At 37.9% G+C, this 19,383-nt stretch overlaps 1 protein-coding gene across 1 annotated transcript in view; it reads right to left on the reverse strand.

Moving 5' to 3' along the window:
• CENPI (centromere protein I) overlaps window positions 1–19,383 on the reverse strand; it is a 52,780-nt gene that overhangs the window by 16,955 nt on the left and 16,442 nt on the right. The window contains exons 6-16 of the mRNA XM_052663480.1: window positions 17,672–17,720; window positions 17,363–17,409; window positions 16,025–16,114; window positions 15,578–15,700; window positions 15,172–15,339; window positions 14,906–15,026; window positions 13,678–13,769; window positions 6,871–6,988; window positions 6,719–6,783; window positions 3,469–3,563; window positions 780–915 (exon numbers count right to left, since the gene is read on the reverse strand). Coding sequence (XP_052519440.1) covers window positions 780–915; window positions 3,469–3,563; window positions 6,719–6,783; window positions 6,871–6,988; window positions 13,678–13,769; window positions 14,906–15,026; window positions 15,172–15,339; window positions 15,578–15,700; window positions 16,025–16,114; window positions 17,363–17,409; window positions 17,672–17,720 — 1,104 coding nt within the window. The remainder of the gene's footprint in view (window positions 1–779; window positions 916–3,468; window positions 3,564–6,718; window positions 6,784–6,870; window positions 6,989–13,677; window positions 13,770–14,905; window positions 15,027–15,171; window positions 15,340–15,577; window positions 15,701–16,024; window positions 16,115–17,362; window positions 17,410–17,671; window positions 17,721–19,383) is intronic.

Below are 19,383 nucleotides of genomic sequence, written 5' to 3' on the forward strand. Positions count from 1 at the left end.
AATGGACTAGCCCACCAGGCTCCTCTGTCCATGGTATTCTCCAGGTAAGAATACTGGAGTGGGTTGCTATGCCCTCCTCCAGGGGATCTTCCCAACCCAGGGATTGAATCCGCCATCTAGTATGTCTCCTGCACTGGCAAGAGGTTCTTTACCACTAGTGCCACGTGGGAAGCCCTAGGTGGGCTTAAGCCCCATAAATACTGATTTATCACGTTAGCTGTCAACCTGGAAAACAAGCAAGCAATCTTCTAAGCAAATATAATACAACTAGGTATCAGTGAAGGGAAGAAGCCAGGAAAACCGAGATTAGTGGGTACTTCCTAAATAATAGTTCCATCTGGGTTGAATACTACAAAACAACAGAAGAGGACCAGAATCATAGGTACTGGAAGAAATAAGGCAGCTGAAAGCTGGGGGTAGAGAGCTAAGGAAACATAGCGTATTTTTGTTTTTTTATTACCAGGGGTTAGAGATCTATAATGGATGAGTAAAAAGACAGACTTCTGTTTAGGGTTAGCATTATTCAGGGGAATGTCTATTAAAGTGGTACCTACAACTCAGAAAAAAAACTTTGCTTTTTCTCCTTGTCAATTATTCAGGCCAGAATATAATCATTAACTTCAAAATTAACTATGTTTAACTTTAGTTTATTAACTAAAATCAACTATGATAATAAGATCATAGTCCAACTTAATAGCTGTGCATAAAATTTAAACACAGAGTAGTAAAGCAGACAGCTATCACAAAAATCTAAGTAGGGGAAATGGGATGTGTACTACCTTCTCATAGAAATCCAAAATAAAGTGCAGCAAGAAAGTACGGTTGCTTTCCAAGCGAACTGCAGTAGTGGACAGCCATCCTACGTAGTGAATCAGTTCAGACACAGAGTTCATGGATCCACCTAAAGTTGTTTCTCTGCAATAAGAAACCATGACATGCAGATCCATATTAGCAAAAGTCCTCACAATTTCCCAGCTAAAGCTGGATTAAATATACAGCAAAAAGTTGTTGGGAATTTCAGAAAATGACTGGCGCTCCAAAGTATAACTCACTTTTTTTAAAACCACAGTGATTACAACTATACAGCCATCTAGGGAACCATTAAGACCAATTCATAGAATATCCTGAGCAACCACTCTAATATTAGTAAATAACAGAGAAAGAAAGGATTAAACTCCAGACTTTAGATAATATTACCAATGTCCAGGGACCACAGCAGTCAGCAAATTAGTTTCTAAATACACAAATCCAAAACCAGTTTTGCCTGAATTTCTGAACTAAAAATGCTGTTAAAAGTATATATAACCCTGTATGCAAGACAGCAAAAGAGACACAGATGTATAGAACAGTCTTTTGGACTCTGTGGGAGAGGGCGAGGGTGGGATGATTTGGGAGAATGGCATTGAAACATGTATAATATCATATATGAAACAAATCACCAGTCCAGGTTCGATGCATGATACTGGATGCTTGGGGCTGGTGCACTGGGAAGAGCTATATTTTATCATGCCAAGTAGTATTAAGATAAGCAAAATTACCTACAATCATGTACATTTATTTAAGAATTTTAGAAAGCAGAGCCCCTTTTTAAATGCCCTCTCAAAATTTATGACACTAATTAAAAAGGATCCTAGGATTTTTAGAAAGTACAGAAATTGTAAACCACCTGTATTACGGTGCCTAAGACTTACACTGCAAATTGGCTAAAGATTATAAATGTAAACATACTATTCTTAATAGAATTGAGGTATTCGAAGAAATTAAGCATTCAAATGGAATTTCTTATGATAGGGGTTCCCAAACTTTAGCTTGTACCAAAATTCTGGAGGCATTTGTTAAAATACATATTTCTGAGCTCTACCTCCAGTAGTTATGTATGGATGTGAGAGTTGGACCATAACAAAGGCTGAGCAGCTAAGAATTGATGCTTTCGAACTGCGATATTGGAGAAGACTCTTGAGAGTCCCTTGGACAGTAAGGAGATCAAACCAGTCAATTCTAAAGGAAATCAACCCTGAATATTAATTGGAAGAATTGATGCTGAAACTGAAACTCCAATACTTTGGCCACCTGATTCGAAGAGCTGACTCACTATAAAAGACTAAAGGCAGGAGGAGAGGAGGTGGTAGAGGATGGGATGGTTGGATGGCATCACTGACTCAATGGACATGAATTTGAGCAAGCTCTGGGAGCTGGTGAAGGACAGGGAAGTCTGGAGTGCTGCAGTCCATGGGGCCGCAAAAAGTCGGACACAACTGGGTGACTGAATAGCAACAAGTGCCCAGGTTATGTTGATGTTGCGGGTGCAGAAACCACATTTTGAGAAGCACTGCTTTACAAGATACTTTCACTACTCACTAATGCTTCATTTTCTTCTAAAAGTGATCAGACATACATGATATATGGAAGCACTATAATAATGAATATGAAGAAATAAAAAATTTCCAGGCAACTTCCAAGAATCTTGTTTTCTCCATTCTCATAACAAAGTTGGAGATAACTATAGGGAAAAGAACACAGAGAAAAATAGATGTAGACTAGTCTCACCAAACTAACCAACAAGTATTTGTGATTGAAGCTTAGGGATCCTTATGTTATAAAGTAAGAATGTGACTGATAATATAGGGAATCTGAACACTGATTAGATATTTGAACATATTATAAACTATTAATTTTTACATGTTATACTGATATCATTTTTCAACTGCTGAAATGATGTCTGGGTTTTGCTTAAAAAAATATCTAGTACAAAGGAGGAGAGACATGAAGGGTGTTAAAGATGAGAAAAATTTAACCATGAGTTGGTAACTGTTGAAGCTGGATGATGCATACATAAGGGTAATAATTGTACTATTTTCTCTACTTTTGAATTTGTTTGGAATTTTCTATAATATAAAGTTAAAAAAATTAATGTTAAAAAAGAATATAGGAGAACCCAAGACTCTAGGTGGAAAGAATCAATGCAACCTGGTTTAGGCAGTTCCTTGAAATTCAGTTAAATCTTTGACTTTCACTTTGAGGTTTTATATTTAATAATAATGAACATAATGGAAATTCAGGGCTTTTTTAAAATTACAAAGTGAAATTAAATTAATGTATACAAGCAAACTATATCAGGGAAACAAAAAAAATCTGTACAGCAAAATAACAGATTCTCCTAGCCATCATCAAAATTGACTTCACATATAAGCAACAATATATTTTATAAAGTGAACTAAACTGAATGAAAGCCAAAGTTGCAAGTTCTAACGTTAGAGGCTTAGGGTTTGCTTTCTGATTTATATAATAAAACTTGAAGAATTAATCTTTCTCACAGGACTGTGGGGAAGGGTGAAAAGTAGGGAAAAAAACCTTAGAAAAGTACGATTCAGTATTTACACAGAGCAATTAGGTTTCATGTCACACCGTTAAACTCCATATGCAGTTTTGCACAGATCAACTCTCGTGGAAGGTTGTAAGATAACTCACAGAGGACTGTTCCTCACAGATTTCACGTGGACGTCCATAGAAAGCCACAGCAGCCAATTCTGCAGTAGTTCTTTCAGACACTGAAGAACACTACACTGCAGAGGCAAAACAAAAAATCATGCAGTTATACCATAGTGCTGAGAACTAACAGACTAAACCAGAGGCTTAGAGATAGAAGGGACTATGGAGACAACCACATCCAATTCAGAACCCTGTAGCTGCTGCTCCAACCTGACTGGTCTCCTAGAGACAGATTAATACAAGTTTATTTTGCCATTTTCTCTACAAGCTGGCCCCCAGCTTATCAGTGAGGAATAGACTCTTGTTTTTCCAAATTATATTCATTCATAATATATTACATCATGAAATATAGCACCACCCACCTCTTATCATCTGCCCTCAGAGATCCTCTTATGTTGTTTCAGATATGTGTTTCCTACGCTTTTCACCTTGGGTCTACAACTGCAATTTATTATTTTGTTGGTCATAAAAGTTATCTTCTGTGACTGTGGAAAACAATTCTATAGTTTTCCTTTCTCAGGCTTTGCCTTGATATCCCAGGAACTTATTCACATATAAACAATATAGTCTTGAAACAAGTGCGCCTGGAACACTTGTAAGGATAAATTGTAATATCTACAAATTTGAAAGCAATCCACACCATCCCAAAACCTAATACAGGAAATCTTCCTCAAACATCCTTAATAATTAATGGTCTAGATACTATTTGAATATCTGCAGTGATACAGTGCTCACTGCTACTTCATTGAAGAGTTCAATTAAGTTTTTTTTTTTAGAAACTGACACACCTCACATTCAGATTATAAATATGTTTGAGTCAAAATCAAACCTGGAATCACCTAAAATAATCTATTTTGGTGCTAACATATGGAAAGATATTCAATATTACTATGTCATATTCAGAAAATCTCCATTCACCTACTCTATCCCATCCAGCCTTCATATTAATGGAAGGCATGAGGTTTTTATCTTTATGAGAAGGGGGCATGGGTTTAAAAAAAAAGATTGAGAAGCACAGCTCTACACCACTCCTAAGTTATGGTCTCCAACTTCATCTGGGTCCTTAATGAAGCCCAGTGATCCTTTTACTATACTTCTCTTCAATCAGCTGTCTCTCCCATTTTTTTTTAATGGCTGTTCTCTTCACATAACACCCTCTTGAAGCTCCCTACTCAATTCTGTCCTCTACAATGCACTTCTTATTTTGAGAAATTTAACATTTTTAGGAAAAAGTATTTCAATTTCTTGCTCTTTGTTCAAACTATACAAATATATCTCTATGTCCACCTATCTCTATATCCTTGTCCTCAATCTTAGAAAACAGTAGTACCTAAACCCCTTACCACCATTCAGGCAAATCACTCTACCTAGTCTTAAACCAATACTATCATGCTTTTTCTGAAACCCTGCACTGTCAATCATCCCCCATTTTCAACCTCTCTCTCTTCTCATCTGGCTCCTTCTATCCTATCTATAAACATGTTCCGGTTTTTCTCACTCTGGGGACAAAAAAAAAATTACAACCTTCCCTTGATTCAAAGTCCCACTATAGCTCTCTTTCTCTATCCCTCCCTTAGCCAAAGTTTTGGAAACACAGTCAATACTCATTGTCTTATCTTCATTTCTCATCGACTCCTCAAGCTCCACAATTTGGTTTTTAACCCCACACTCCACTGAACCTGTTCACAAAGGTAGCCAAGAACTCTGTATTATCAATTCCAAAATAAATTTTTTTGGTCTGTATCTTTCTGGACCCTCTTGGGATACGTGGCAACATTAGCCTTTCACTCCTTTTTTTTTTAATTTAAATTTATTTATTTTAATTGGAGGCTAATTACTTTACAATATTGTAGTGGTTTTGCCATACATCATCATGAATCCACCACGGGTGTACACGTGTTCCCAATCCTGAACCCCCCTCCCACCTCCCTCCCCATTCCATCCCTCTGGGTCATCCCAGTGCACCAGCCCCAAGCATCCTGTATCTTGCATCGAACCTAGACTGGCCTTCACTCCTTCTTGATAGCCTGTGTCTCTCTGTTTCTTTGGAACTACTATTCTCCTGGTTCTTTTCATACTTCTTGAAAATGTTCCTTTATAGACTCTCCTTTTCAGTGAGAATTAAGTAGTAAGTATTTCCTTGATTTCTGTCTTTGGCCCACTGTCTGTTTCCCTTCCTCTCTCCACCTCTTACTCTCAAATACGAATATATGCATGTGTTTATAAATGTATACTTGTTAGGCTGGAACATATGAAACTGGCAATTGTCAAACAGCTTTGACCTATCAGATTAAATCTATTCAGATGGTTTAATCTAATATTTACAGATAAACAGCATTCTAGATTGGTAGAATAAGAGAAAAAATAAAGAATAGCCGAGGAACTTCCCTCGTGGTCCAGTGGCTAAGACTCTGCACTCCCAATGCAGGGGGCCCAGGTTCATTCCCTGGTCAGGGAATTAGATCTCACATGACACAATTTAGAGTTCACTTGCTGCAACTAAAAGTCCTGTGTGCCGTAACTAAGACCCAGCACAGCCCAATAAACAAAAACAAACATTTTAGAAAAACAAGAATAACCGAATTAGAAGTTTGGGATAGGCAATTAATTAAGTACCATTTGATTAGGATAAACACTCATCAGGACGATATATTTTTTCTGTAACTGTGCCCAACAATAAATGATTTAAGGTGAAAAAAATTACAAAGGAACATTACTTATATTGTCACTCTTTTAGAATAGGAATAACCATTCTATAAGAAAGTGGCTCTCAAACTTAGATAGAACTCCTGTAAACCACAGTGGTCTTTTTTTGGGAGAACACTCCAAAATAGTAACACATTTTATTATATAAGGTTAGAACAATTTTATTAACAGAAAATAACTATTATAACACATAGTGTGTGCTCAATATATATCTGAGAAATGAAAAAGTGTATCTACAAAACTATCAACCACAACAATCAAACTAAGTATGCTTAAGTTATTTCCTAGTTTGTTTTTAATACTGATTTGTCACCTGTTCATTCACTTCATCATCTGCCACAAGTGGAAACAGTTCAGGAAAATTATATGTGACAAAACCTTAAAAACAGAAAATTCTATACATTAACTTTGATTTAAGTGACGTAGCATCTCAAGTCCAGGTTCAAGTGAATCCTAAACTACTGCTGTAATGTGGGTTTGAAACTGTGTACCACCAGCCATAGACTAAGACAATTTTTTTTACCTTGAAAAAAATAGATGATGTAAAGAAAAGCCGTGAAAGATGGTCAAAAAGAAGTGGCTTCACCTCTAAAAATCAGAAAAGAAAAACATCATTCAATTCTTTTAATTAACATTACACTGAATTAAATGGCTCCAAATTTTCATGATACATACCAGAGAAGCTACTAAAAGGAATCCAGCTCACAAGTTGAAGGAACTGTGATCGACAACAGAGGCCATCCCAGAGAGGAAGGCTCTTATACAGGAATGCTTCACAGGAATAAAACCCCTCCTATAACACAAGTTGATGGTAAAACCTTACGTGGGGCTCTTCAGTCATAACTACACTCAAAACAACCAATTTACATTGTGCAATAGTTGTTTTACTCTTAATTTTTTTGTCATAAATATAATTAAAAGCCTTGGGTTAGGTATCAGACTTTCTCCTAAAAAGAATCAGATGATTAATATTTGAATACTTTAACATTTTTATCAACATAGTTTTCAAATACCATAAAACTTCACCAACTAAAAAGAAGGTAAGAAATCAAATTATGAAATATTTTTCAAGGTAAATGAAACTATTATTTTGGAGTACACGCAGACACTCGAATAGTCCATAAAGTTGCACAGTACGTCTGGAATTTTAATAGGAGCCACAGACCAAACCTGAACTCTGAGCAAAACCATCTGAAGAGGGCTGAGTGTCTAGCTGCTTCTGTTTTCACAAGTGAGTAAGGATCCAGGGCTTTCCCTTTTAATTCTGTCATCCTGAGTCTTAAATAGTGGCATGCACCAAGACTCTATTCTGCACCTTCTTTTCAGACATGAATTCTCTGAACAAGCACATCTGTAACACAGCTAAAACCATCACCTATATCATGAGGAGTCTTAAATTTCTGCATTTCCAGCCCAAATCTCATTCAGATCCCTAGACTTATTATCTAACTGCCTACTGAACCTCTTAGATATTCCATCTTTTAAATCAAATATATCTTTCCTTCTTAGCCTGCTTTTCTTATACTCCCATCATCATCCTCCCAAGCAGAAAATCTAAAAATTCAACCTAAATTAATTCTTTTATTCTCACTACCATTATCCATACCCAACTTCTAATTCAATGGTTTCATATAAAATCCTTAAGATTTATTCAACAAACATTTATTGAGAATCTCTCTCTCTCTTTTTTTTAATATTACACCAGGTACCAAGTTAAACACCCATACATGAAGAAAAGTCAGACATGGTTCCCACCTGTCTGGAGCCCATAATGTGTGGAAAAACAGATGTTTCAGATAAGACGATACAGGAAAACACACAAGAGCCAAGGGAGCACAAAGAACAAACATCTAACCCAGATTGAGTAAAGGCTTCTTGATGGTGCTGATACCTGAGTAGCAGCCTAATAGTACAACTCAGGGTTACCCAGGCCAAATAATTAACTGGCTTAACATATTCAGCAGTCAAAAAAATGCTGCCAGGAGCCAGCGTGAGGAACTCCGCCCATGGCAAAGGTCATGAGGAAGGAGGCTTCGGCATATGCAAAGGCGGGATCGAGCCTCAGGAAACCCCCTGTTCCCGAGCATCTACCCCCAAAACCAGAGTCTGTTATGCTCTCACCTACACCTCTGACTTTACGGGGGGGCTCTCCCCCATCACTGTTTCTCTCGGAGAAGGAGCTAACTTGCAGCTCCAGTTAATAAAAATTCCTGGGCATGACAAGAGTGTTTCAACTTACAAACTCCTCTGAAGGTTCATCTAGCCTGCCTGAGTGGGTTCGTCTGGCCACATGTATGTGATTGTTTACAGCCTCCCAACCGTGAGAGGCATGAGATGCTTTAAAACTTTCTAAATACAGACTCTTTTGAGAAGTTAGAAAATTATTAGTATAGTATAGGAGATTGATTAGAAATTATATTGGTGAAGGGTTTTCATTTGTTGAGCCAATATCTGCTGCTAAATCTCCATATTCCCTGCCCTTATAATGAATATAACTAGCATATAGGAGAAATAAGTATTAACCTTTAAGATTAATCATGTTAAACCTTAGGCTAAGTAAATTCCTTTCTTGATTGTAACCCACTACACCCTCACCCTATAGGAATGCAACTTTATTTGGAGGGTGGCGCCTGGTTTAAGAAAAAAAAATCACCCCTGGAAAAAATAAGTTTTCTGGTTGAATGACCATTATCAGAAAGGGCCATAAAATGTCAGCGGGCCTCATGGCCAGAAGATGATGTAAAACCCATAAGACCGTTGTATACATTTATATGAGGCACCTGATTTTGACAAGGGTCAGGTCTGCTGACCCCCACGTGACTCTGTATTCATCCCTATGTATAACAAAAAGTATATAAGCAAACCTGAAAAATAAAGAAATCAGATCAGTTTCTGGAAAGACAGATTCACCCATGTCATTCTTTCTTTCCCCTTCTGGCTGAATTCCCATCTGGAGCATGGACACTCGGCAAAGTCCTTGTCTTGGAGTTTTATTGGTATTCCACGTAAACCAAGTTATTCAGCCTCTTTTTCTCCACTAACATTTCCTACTACACTATCCTTTTCTAATCTCTCTTTATATCTGCAATCAAATAAGTTTTTTCCTAGGACGTCGATTCCGTCTCCCCTTCGAATTACCCTGGATCCACCGGGGCTGGACCCCGGCAAAATGCTTGTTGATTGTAAGAACATAGGGTCACTGCTTGTGACTAACAGGGAGAGAACACAGCCCTACCCATCAGCAGAAAATTGGATTAAAGATTTACTGAGCATGGTCCTGCCCACCAGAGCAAGACTCAGTTTTCCCCACAGGCAGTCCCTCCCATCAGGAAGCTTGCACAAATCTCTTATTCTCACCCATCAGAGGGCAGACAGAAGAAGAACTACAATCCCACAGCCTTCAAAACGAAAACCATAACCACAGAAAGCTAACTAAAATGATCATATGGATCACAGCCTTGTCATGGCAAAGGGGTTTGCATGACTCAATGAAGCTATGTGCCATGCCATGTAAGGCCACCCAAAACAGACGGGTCATGGGGTGGAGAGTTCTGACGAAACATGGTTCACTGGAGAAGGGAATGGCAAACCACTCAGTATTCTTGCCTTGAGAACTCATGTATAGTATGAAAAGGCAAGAAGATATGACACCAGAAGATGAGCCTCCCAGGTCAGTATGTGTCCAATATGCTACTGAAGAAGAGTAGAGAAACAGCTCCAGAAAGAATGAAGAGGCTTTGGCCAAAGTGGAAACGACACCCAGTTGTAGATGTGCCTGGTAGTGAAAGTCAAGTCCAATGCTATAAAGAACAATGTTGCATAGGAACCTGGAATGTGAGTTCCATGAATCAAGGTAAATTGGACGTGGTCAAGCAGGAGATGGCAAGAGTGAACATCAATATTTTAGGAATCAGTGAACTAAAATGGATGGAAATGGGCAAATTTAATTCAGATGACCATTATATCTACTCCTGTGGGCAAGAATCCCTTAGAAGAAATGGAGTAGCCCTCATACTCCACAAAAGCATCCAAAATGCAGTACTTGGGTGCAATCTCAAAAACGATAGAATGATCTCGGTTCATTTCCAAGGCAAATGATTCAATATCACAGTAATCCGAGTCTATGCCCCAACCACTGATGCTAAAGAAGCTGAAGCTGAATGGTTCTATGATGACTTATAAGACCTTCTAGAACTAACACTTAAAAAGATGTCCTTTCCATCTTAGGGGATTGGAATGCAAAAGTAGGAAGTCAAGAGATAACCTGGAGTGACACACAAGTTTGGCCTTGGAGTACAAAATGAAGTAGGTAAAAGGTTAACAAAGTTTTGTCAAGACAACACATTAGTCATAGCAAACAATCTCTTCCAACAACACAAGAGACAACTCTACATATGGACATCACCAGATGGTCAATATTGAAATGAGACTGATTAAATTCTTTACAATCAAAGATGAAGAAGTTCCATACAGTCAGTAAAAACAAGATCTGGAGCTGACTGTGGCCCAGATCATGAGCTCCTTATGGCAAAATTTAGGCATAAATTGAAGAAAGTAGGGAAAACCACTAAGCTATTCACATATGACCTGAATCAAATCCCTTATGATTACACAGTGGAAGTGACACATAGATTCAAGGGATTCGATCTGATAGACTGCCTGAACAACTGTGGATGGAGGTTTGTACACTGTACAGGAGGTGGTGACCAAAACCATCCCAAAGAAAAATAAAGCAAGAAGGCAAAGTAGTTGTCTGAGGAGGCCTTATAAATAGCTGAGAAAAGAAGAGAAGTGAAAGGCAAAGGAGAAACAGAAAGATATACCCAACTAAATGCAGAGTCCCAGAGAACAGCAAGGAGAGATAAGAAAGCCTTCTTAAGTGAATGATGCCAAGAAACAGAGGAAAACAATAGAATGGGAAAGATAAGAGATCTCTTCAAGAAAATTAGAGATACCAAGGGCACATTTCATGCAAGGATAGGTACAATTAAAGGACAGAAAACATCAAGGACCTAACAGAAGCAAAAGAGATTAAGAAGAGGTGGCAAGAATACACAGAAGAACTGTACAAAAAAGGCCTTAATGACTCAGATAACCACGATGGTGTGGTCACTCATTTAGAGCCAGACATCCTAGAATATGAAGTCAAGCAGACCTTAGGAAGCATTACTACAAAGCTAGTGGAGGTGATGGAATTTCAGCTGAGCTATTTATCTTGAAAGATGATGCTGTTAAAGTGCTGCACTCAATATGTCACCAAATTGGGAAATTCAGCAGTGGCCACAGGACTGGAAAAGGTCACTTTTCATTTCATCCCAAAGAAGGGCAATGCCAAAGAATGTTCAAACTACCACACAATTGCACTCATTTCACATGCTAGCAAGGTAATGCTCAAAATCCTTCAAGCTAGGCTTCAGCAGTATGTAAACCAAAAATTTTCAGATGTACAAGCTGATTTCGAAAAGGCAGAGGAACCAAAGATCAAATTGCCAACATCTGTTGGTTCATAGAGAAAGCAAGGGATTTCCAGAAAAACATCTACTTCAGCTTCATTGACTACACTAAACCTTTCATTGTGTGGATCACAACAAACTGTAGAAAATTCTTAAAGAGATGGGACTACCAGACCATCCTACCTGTCTCCTGAGAAACTTGTACACAGGTTAAGAAGCAACAGTTAGAACCAGGCATGGAACAAGGAACTTATTCAAAATTGGGAAAGGATTATGTCCAAGCTATTTATCAACACCCTGCTTATTTAACTTACTTGCAGAGTACATCATGTGAAATGCTGTGCTGGAGGAATCGCAAGCTAGAATCAAGACTGCCAGGAGAAATATCAGGAACTTCATATATCTATATGATACCACCCTAATGGCAGAAAGTGAAGAGGAACTAAACAGCCTCTTGATGAAGGAGAAAGCATAGAGTGAAAAAGCTGGCTTAAAACTCAACATTCAAAAAACTTAAGATTTTAGCATCCAGTCCCATCACTTCATGGCAAATAGATGGGGAAAAACTGGAAACAGTCACAAATTTTATTTTCTTGGGCTCCAAAACCACTGTGGATGGTGACTGCAGCCATGAAATTAAAAGACACTTGCTCCTTGGAAGAAAAGCTATGACAAATAGACAACGTATTAAAAATCAGAGACATCACTTTGCCAACAAAAGTTGGTATAATCAAAGCTATGGTTTTTCCAGTAGTCATGTATGGATATGAGAGCTGGACTGTAAATAAGGCCGACTGTGGAAGAATTGATGCCTTCGAATGTGGTGCTGGAGTAGACTCTTGAGAGTCCCATGGACTTCAAGGAGATCAAACCAGTCAATCCTAAAGGAAATCAACCCTGAATACTCATTGGAAGGACTGATGCTGAAGCTCTAATACTTTGACCACCTGATGCAAAGAGCCAACTCATTAGAAAAGACCCTGATGCTCGGAAAGTTTGAGGGCAAGAGAAGGGGGCAACAGAAGACGAAATGATTGGATGGCATTACTGATTCAATGGACAGGAGTTTGAGCAAACTCCAGGAGATAGTGAAGCACAGGCAAGCCTGGTGTGCTGCAGTCCATGGGGTAGCAAATTGTTCGGACACAACTTAGCAACTGAACAACAACAGTGACGTTGTAAGATTTCTCTTACTGGCCAATTAATTTGATGCATTCAGTTACATCTTCAGTTTGTTCTCTTAAATTACAGATCTCTTTCTGTTTCTGTGTGTGTGTCAGGGGTAACACATGCCATGTGGCTTGCAGAATTTTAGTTCCCTGACCATGGACTGAATCCCGGTGGTCAGCAGTGACAGCATAGCATCCTAGCTACTGGACAGCCAGGGAATTCTCTAGATCTTTTTCTCTTATTTGGATAATTTAACAAGTTCTTTCTTCACAGCCATCAGTACGAAGATAAACATCAGTTCAATTGGCTCTATCTATAATGAATTTTGGGCTTCCCAGGTGGCATTAGTGGTAAAGAACTAGCTGGCCAATGCAGGAGATGCAAGAGACACAGGTTCAACCCCTGGGTCAGGAAGATCCCCTGGAGGAGGGCATGGCAACCCACTCCAGTACTGTTGCCTGGGAAATCCCATGGACAGAGGAGCCTGGCGGGCTATAGTCCAAAGAGGAGGTTTCAAAGAGTCAGACACAACTGAAGCAGCTTAGCACGCACTCATGATGAATTTTGAATTGAGCAAATATTGTTTACAAAAGATGTCAAGCACCAGTGAAAAGGTTTTCAATGAATATCTAAATTAATTAAGAAGTGATGAAGTCATGGAACTCTGCTCAATGTTATGTGGCATCCTGGATGGAAAGGGAGTTTAGGGGAGAATGGATACATATATATGTATGGCTGAGTCCCTTTGCTGTTAACCTGAAACTATCACAACATTGTTAATTGGCTATACCCCAATACAACATAAAAAGCTAAAAGAAAAAGAAGTGGTGATATAAGTAGGAAACAAGCAGAACCTTACTTGTAAGAAGCATTCTGCCCTGAGGATAGTGTCCAGGAAGTTGGCAAATTCTTTTCCATGATCATAATTATTCACCTTGTACCAAATACACTCTGAAACAGAAATATTAGGCATAAGGCTCTGGTTGCACAACAATAAAAGCTACACAAAACATCACAACTCTAAAGTGACAAATAAATGATAAATATAAATAAGCTATCAGTCTCATACATCCCAGCCAACTCACACTGGAGACTGTAACACATACGTGGAGGTGATAGTGCAATGTTCCTCAAGAACTTGGTAATACAGGGGAAAAGCTTATAGTAAAAAAAAATAAAGTGGTAAAAGTCATACATAATGAATACGATTAGCTTTATGCCACACAAGTAATCCAACAGAATGTTTAAATATATGAATTAAAAGCTTGAGAATGCCTAAATTTCAATTAGGGTGAACTGGGGGCAATCTAAGAGTGGTAGAACTTTGGTGAGTGGAAATTTAACTGCATCATACCCTATGTAAAGAAAGACTCTGAGTTGGAGAAAGAGAGTTACCCTGAAACTGACTGAAACTGACCTTAAACACTTGAAGAGTCAGGATTTGCTTATCCAGGAAAGAAATAATCTGGTGAACACAACATTATTTTTAGAGAGATTGACCCCCTCAGAGGAAATGAAATGATTGGGTTTTACTATGGCCTGGATGAAAAACTCTCTCACTTCCCTTTCCTTCAGTTCAATATTAAGAAACCTTCTGATGACTAATGTGGCTCCCATATATACTGATAGCAGAGAAGAGTGATTCTAGTCGGCAAACATGAATACTTTGGTTACCAGAAGGAATTACTTCTATTATGAAATAATAAGTTGACATTCTGGCTTACACAATAGTCTCAGAGTTTGGTTAGCATTAACCTGATGATTCTGCGGGCTTAACAGCAAGTTTCTGAACATACAACAGCTAGAGAGGGCTTGGACTGTGACAGTCATCAAAGTGGAGGCACCCAGTGAGTTCTGGTGACGATGCAGTAGTGTTTCCTTAACAACATTATCTCCTTCCTTACTTTCCCTTGAAATTAGAACAATGGCAGCATTCAGGCTCTGAATATATGATTATCAGAAAAAATTATTATAGCTTATGAAGGCTCCTCCTGTCTAGACATTGTCACTCTTTTAAAAGAAACCTATTTCTAAACCATCTTGCTCTTTCTTCATTCATCTAACACTTTAAAAGCATCAATTTTTACCTTCTTGTAATGTTTGACTCAACCAGTGATAGAGCCTCAGTAAGACTGACTCATCTCTGACACAGTTAATATAGTGAAGTAGCAGAGAGCTGTTCAGTACTGCGCCCATCTGAGAAGGCAGCTGCAAAGACAGAAAAATCAGTCAACTGTAAGTATACAGGAGATCAGAGCAACAAGGAAATCATCAGATAAGAAATATATAACAAAAATAAAGGCCATGAAGATGAAATGGATTATGCAAATAAGCATGTGGCCCAGTTATATACCTCTAAGCAATGAATGTTCTGTAAGAGTTGAGGGAAGCTTTTAAGCTGTTCCAGTGGAAATGATCCATTGCTACTGAAGTAATCAGAAAGATTCATCCTTTTTTTTCTACTTTCTTTACTGTAGTTACAGGAATTTAGCACTGGTATAATTGAGTGAGAATTCCATTTCTAAAAAGGAACGATAATGAAACAATCAGTGGATCAAACACATTACAAACTATAAATGTAAAAGCACTTATTAAGGTGATCTAATGAATGGAGTCTGAATGTGGTTTGCATAGAATCCTAATTAAAGTAATTAAAATATACTCAGATATCTATAATCTCTTCCAACATCTGAAACCTTATGGTTTGAACTTAACAATGAAGAAGGCTGTGGAAGTTACTTGGGGTTTTAAATACTTACTCTTTTTATAGGATAGACATTAGCTAACATCAACTTTAGAGGTTCTGAAGGAAATCCTTGATTCCTTGACCTCAGAGCAAGTAGAGCGGTCTGCCACAGATTCTCTGAATTCTTAAAATAAATCTGAAAATTTGAATATAAAGTACATGAGAGGAGGTATCCATAAGTTGGAACGGTATAAAATCTAAAACTCATTAACTGAAGTAAATTAATTATGAAATATTTTGCCCCATTGCAGGTCCATTTAAAGTATAATCAGCAATCTATTAAGAACATTGAATAGAATCTAAACGAAGTGTTAATCCCTAAAAAACTTCTCAGAAGCAACACTACAATATTAGATCTTAAACAGTATGCTATAAACATTTTAGTCAAAATCTATAAATTAACTTACTCAAAATAACATATTTCTATCCAAATATGACTTATTGCTCCTTAATCCCTTACCTTCTTTTTCATAGGCAAAGATACAGAAATCAAAGTAGGAACAAAGAATTTATACAGTGACAACAAAGCCTGGAGATGAGGCTGCATTCCCTGAAATAAAACAAGAATTTTCAGTTCTGTGGCCAATAAGAAAAAAAGAGTAACAATAATATAAAAAGATTAAATGTATATTCAGATCCTAATTTTATTATGTGATATAGCTATACGAAGATGCTATAGAAAATCGAGGAACAGAAACTCAAAACATTTAAATCAACTATCATAAAGCAACCCTCTCTGACTTGACATGTTCTCTTTTATGATCTTTTCCCATATTTTACTTCTTCCCTATATTTTCTCTCTTCTCTGCCCGATTAATATGAAATAAAATTAAATTTACACAAAATCATTATTATTACTATCCTCAGAGAGCTATCAGAAGATACTGTATGCACTCAAAAACCGAAACAGGAAGCTATAAAACAAGAAAGTGAAAGTGGTAGCCGCCCAGTCTTGTCTGACTCTTTGTGAACCCATGGACTACAGCCTACCAGGCTCCTCTGTCCATGGGGTTTCCCAGGCAAGAATATTGGAGTGGGTTGCCATTCCCTTCTCTGGGGGATCTTCCCAACCCAAGGATCAAACCCAGGTCTGCATTGTGAGTAGATTCTTTACCATCTGAGCTACCAGGAGAGCCCCTAATAAAACAAAAACAATCACTGAATTGTAAATACCAACAGGAAACCTCATACTGGGGAAGCACAAATGTGCACATGTGTTTGTGTTTTTCATGAAAACTGAACGCCTCTATGTAGGCCAGCAGGCTTCAGTAATTAGGCATAGGTACCACAACCTCCCTCGGTTTTACACCCAAAGCTTCTGTTACCTGGCAGGTATAGTGGAAATAACAAGGCAAGAGGGTTGTAAGGACAAGAGATAATAGGATATATACTGAAGTTTAAGCATCCAGAGAAGAATGCTTTCCTAGATCACAGCCACAGAATACATAAGCTAGTCACTTTAATAAAATAGTCATTTTTTTATTACTCGCTAACACTTAATTTCCAGCCATACCAACCCAATTCCATAAACAGTTGCTGCTATTTGATATCTACCTGGCTTTTGCTCATGCTGTTCCCTGCCATGAGGGCCCTTCGTTTCCTTCCTGGCCTAGTTAAATTCTACTCACCATCATCACTCCTCCCTTGACCCCAGTCTAATTCTGATTTTTACTTTGTCGACTCAGCTCCCTAGACAATAAGTTTCTTGAAGATAATGATGCATTCACTTTTACATCCCCAAAGCCTAGCTCCATACCTAGCACAGAGTACACTGGCCAATTTTAGGTTGAGTACTTACCATTTTGGCCTGAAGATCAAGCAGTTTTCTCACACGAAATGGTTTGACTAGTGAAGGTAAAGAAAAGAAGTTTGTGATTCAGAATAAAAAGAAACGTTGTCCATGTAGCTTCTCCTTACACCACATTAAGACTATAATTACCCTGCTCAGTTAAGCCATTAAGCAGATGCTTTTAGGTAAAAGTACTAAAAAGCAATTCCCACAAAACCTTGCCATACAACTAATGCTAATAATTAAAACTGTATAAAGGCCAATACAAATGCTAATTCCACAGAGTGAATGTAATACAATTGGAATGAAAATACTCACCATTCTCTTTTTTGGTAAGTAAATATAACAAATGGCAGACATAAGGGCACTGTCAAAATATAAAAATTAAAAGAAAAAATGACAATATATCTTGAAGAGAGCAACAATGCATTTCCATTAAATGTCAATCCTACAATGATTAAGTAAAAAGGCTTCAGGACTTGACTGAACAATAGTTTAAATTAGCATGTCTTTATGCTATTTTTGGGCTTCCCGAGTGGCTTGGCTGGTAAACAATCTGCCTGCAATGTGGGAGACCTACGTTCAATCCCTGGGTTGGGAAGATCCCATGGAGAAGGGAAAGGCTACTCACTCCAGTACTCTGGCCTGGAGAATTTCATGGACTGTATAGTTCATGGGGTCACAAAGAGTTGAACATTATTGAGTGACTTTCACTTACCCACTTACACTATTTTTAAAGTTATCTTTGGAATACAACACTGCAGAAAACTTGAAAACCAGAAACAGAATCTTCTGCCTAACAAAAATTCATGTATTCCTTCTAATGCGTGTGTACATGCTAAGTTGCCTCAGTTATGTCTGACTCTTTGTGACCCTCTGGACTATAGCCTGCCAGGCTCCTCTGTCCATGGGATTCTCCAGGCAAGAATATTGGAGTGGGTTGCCATTTCCTTCTAGTAGTCCACAGCTATTAAGTTATAAACTTAAAACTTTTATCCTGATTTCCCACTTAAAAGTATTTTCCCATGTTACTTGGTCTTCAAAATGATCATTTTCAATTATCTTAATATTCCAGTGAATATACCAGAATTTAATTAGCCATTTAGACCTCAGTCTGGCAAAATAGCACACACTCAGTAAATCTGAGCTTAAAGTACTGAAGGATTGGTTCCTTATACCACATCATTTTGAGTGACCACTTGTTGAGGTTTTATTCTAGATTAAAGGTCAGCAAACTATAGTTCACTTATTTTTGCAAATCAAGTTTTACTGGAACACAACTGCACTAACTCATTTATGTACTGGCCATGCCTGTTTTCCTGCTACAACAGCAGACCTGAGCAGTTGTGACACAAACTGAGTGGCCTGCAAGCCTAAAATATTTACTTCCTTTTCTTTATAGGAAATCTGCTGTTACTTCTTCTAGAAGAAAACAGAGGAGAGTATCTTCATGACAAGAGAGTAGCAGTTCATTTTTTCCACTAAAAAATGATAACCATAAAATAAAACATAAAAGAAAAACCCCAATATCTGTTTATCAGACAAAAAACAATATTCTATTGCAGGAAAGGGTAAACAACAACCTGTGGATCAAATTCAGCCCACTGCTGGTCACCATGAATAGTTTTATTGGAACACAGTCATTTGTTTATTGTTTGTAGCTGAGTTTGCACTGCACCAGCAGAGTGAGTACTTGTGACAAAGACAGTATAACGCTCAAACCTAAATATTTACTACTTGGCCCTTTAAGAAAAATTTGCCAATACCTACTTTAGAATATAGGAAATTGAAAAAGTAAATTATTAAAGGGGGCGACAGAGGATGAGATGATTGAACAGCCTCACTGACTCAATGGACATGAGTTTGAGCAAACTCTGGGAGATAGTGAAGGACAGGGAAGCCTCGCGCACTGCAGTCATTGGGATCACAAAGAGTCAGACACGACTTAGCGACTGAACAACAACAATAACAAATTATTAAATGGGACTAGAGAAGCAGCAAAACCCAAGATTTTTTTTTAAAGAAAGTTA

This window comes from Budorcas taxicolor, chromosome X (assembly GCF_023091745.1).
Source record: "Budorcas taxicolor isolate Tak-1 chromosome X, Takin1.1, whole genome shotgun sequence".
Classification (NCBI taxonomy): Eukaryota; Metazoa; Chordata; class Mammalia; order Artiodactyla; family Bovidae; genus Budorcas; species Budorcas taxicolor.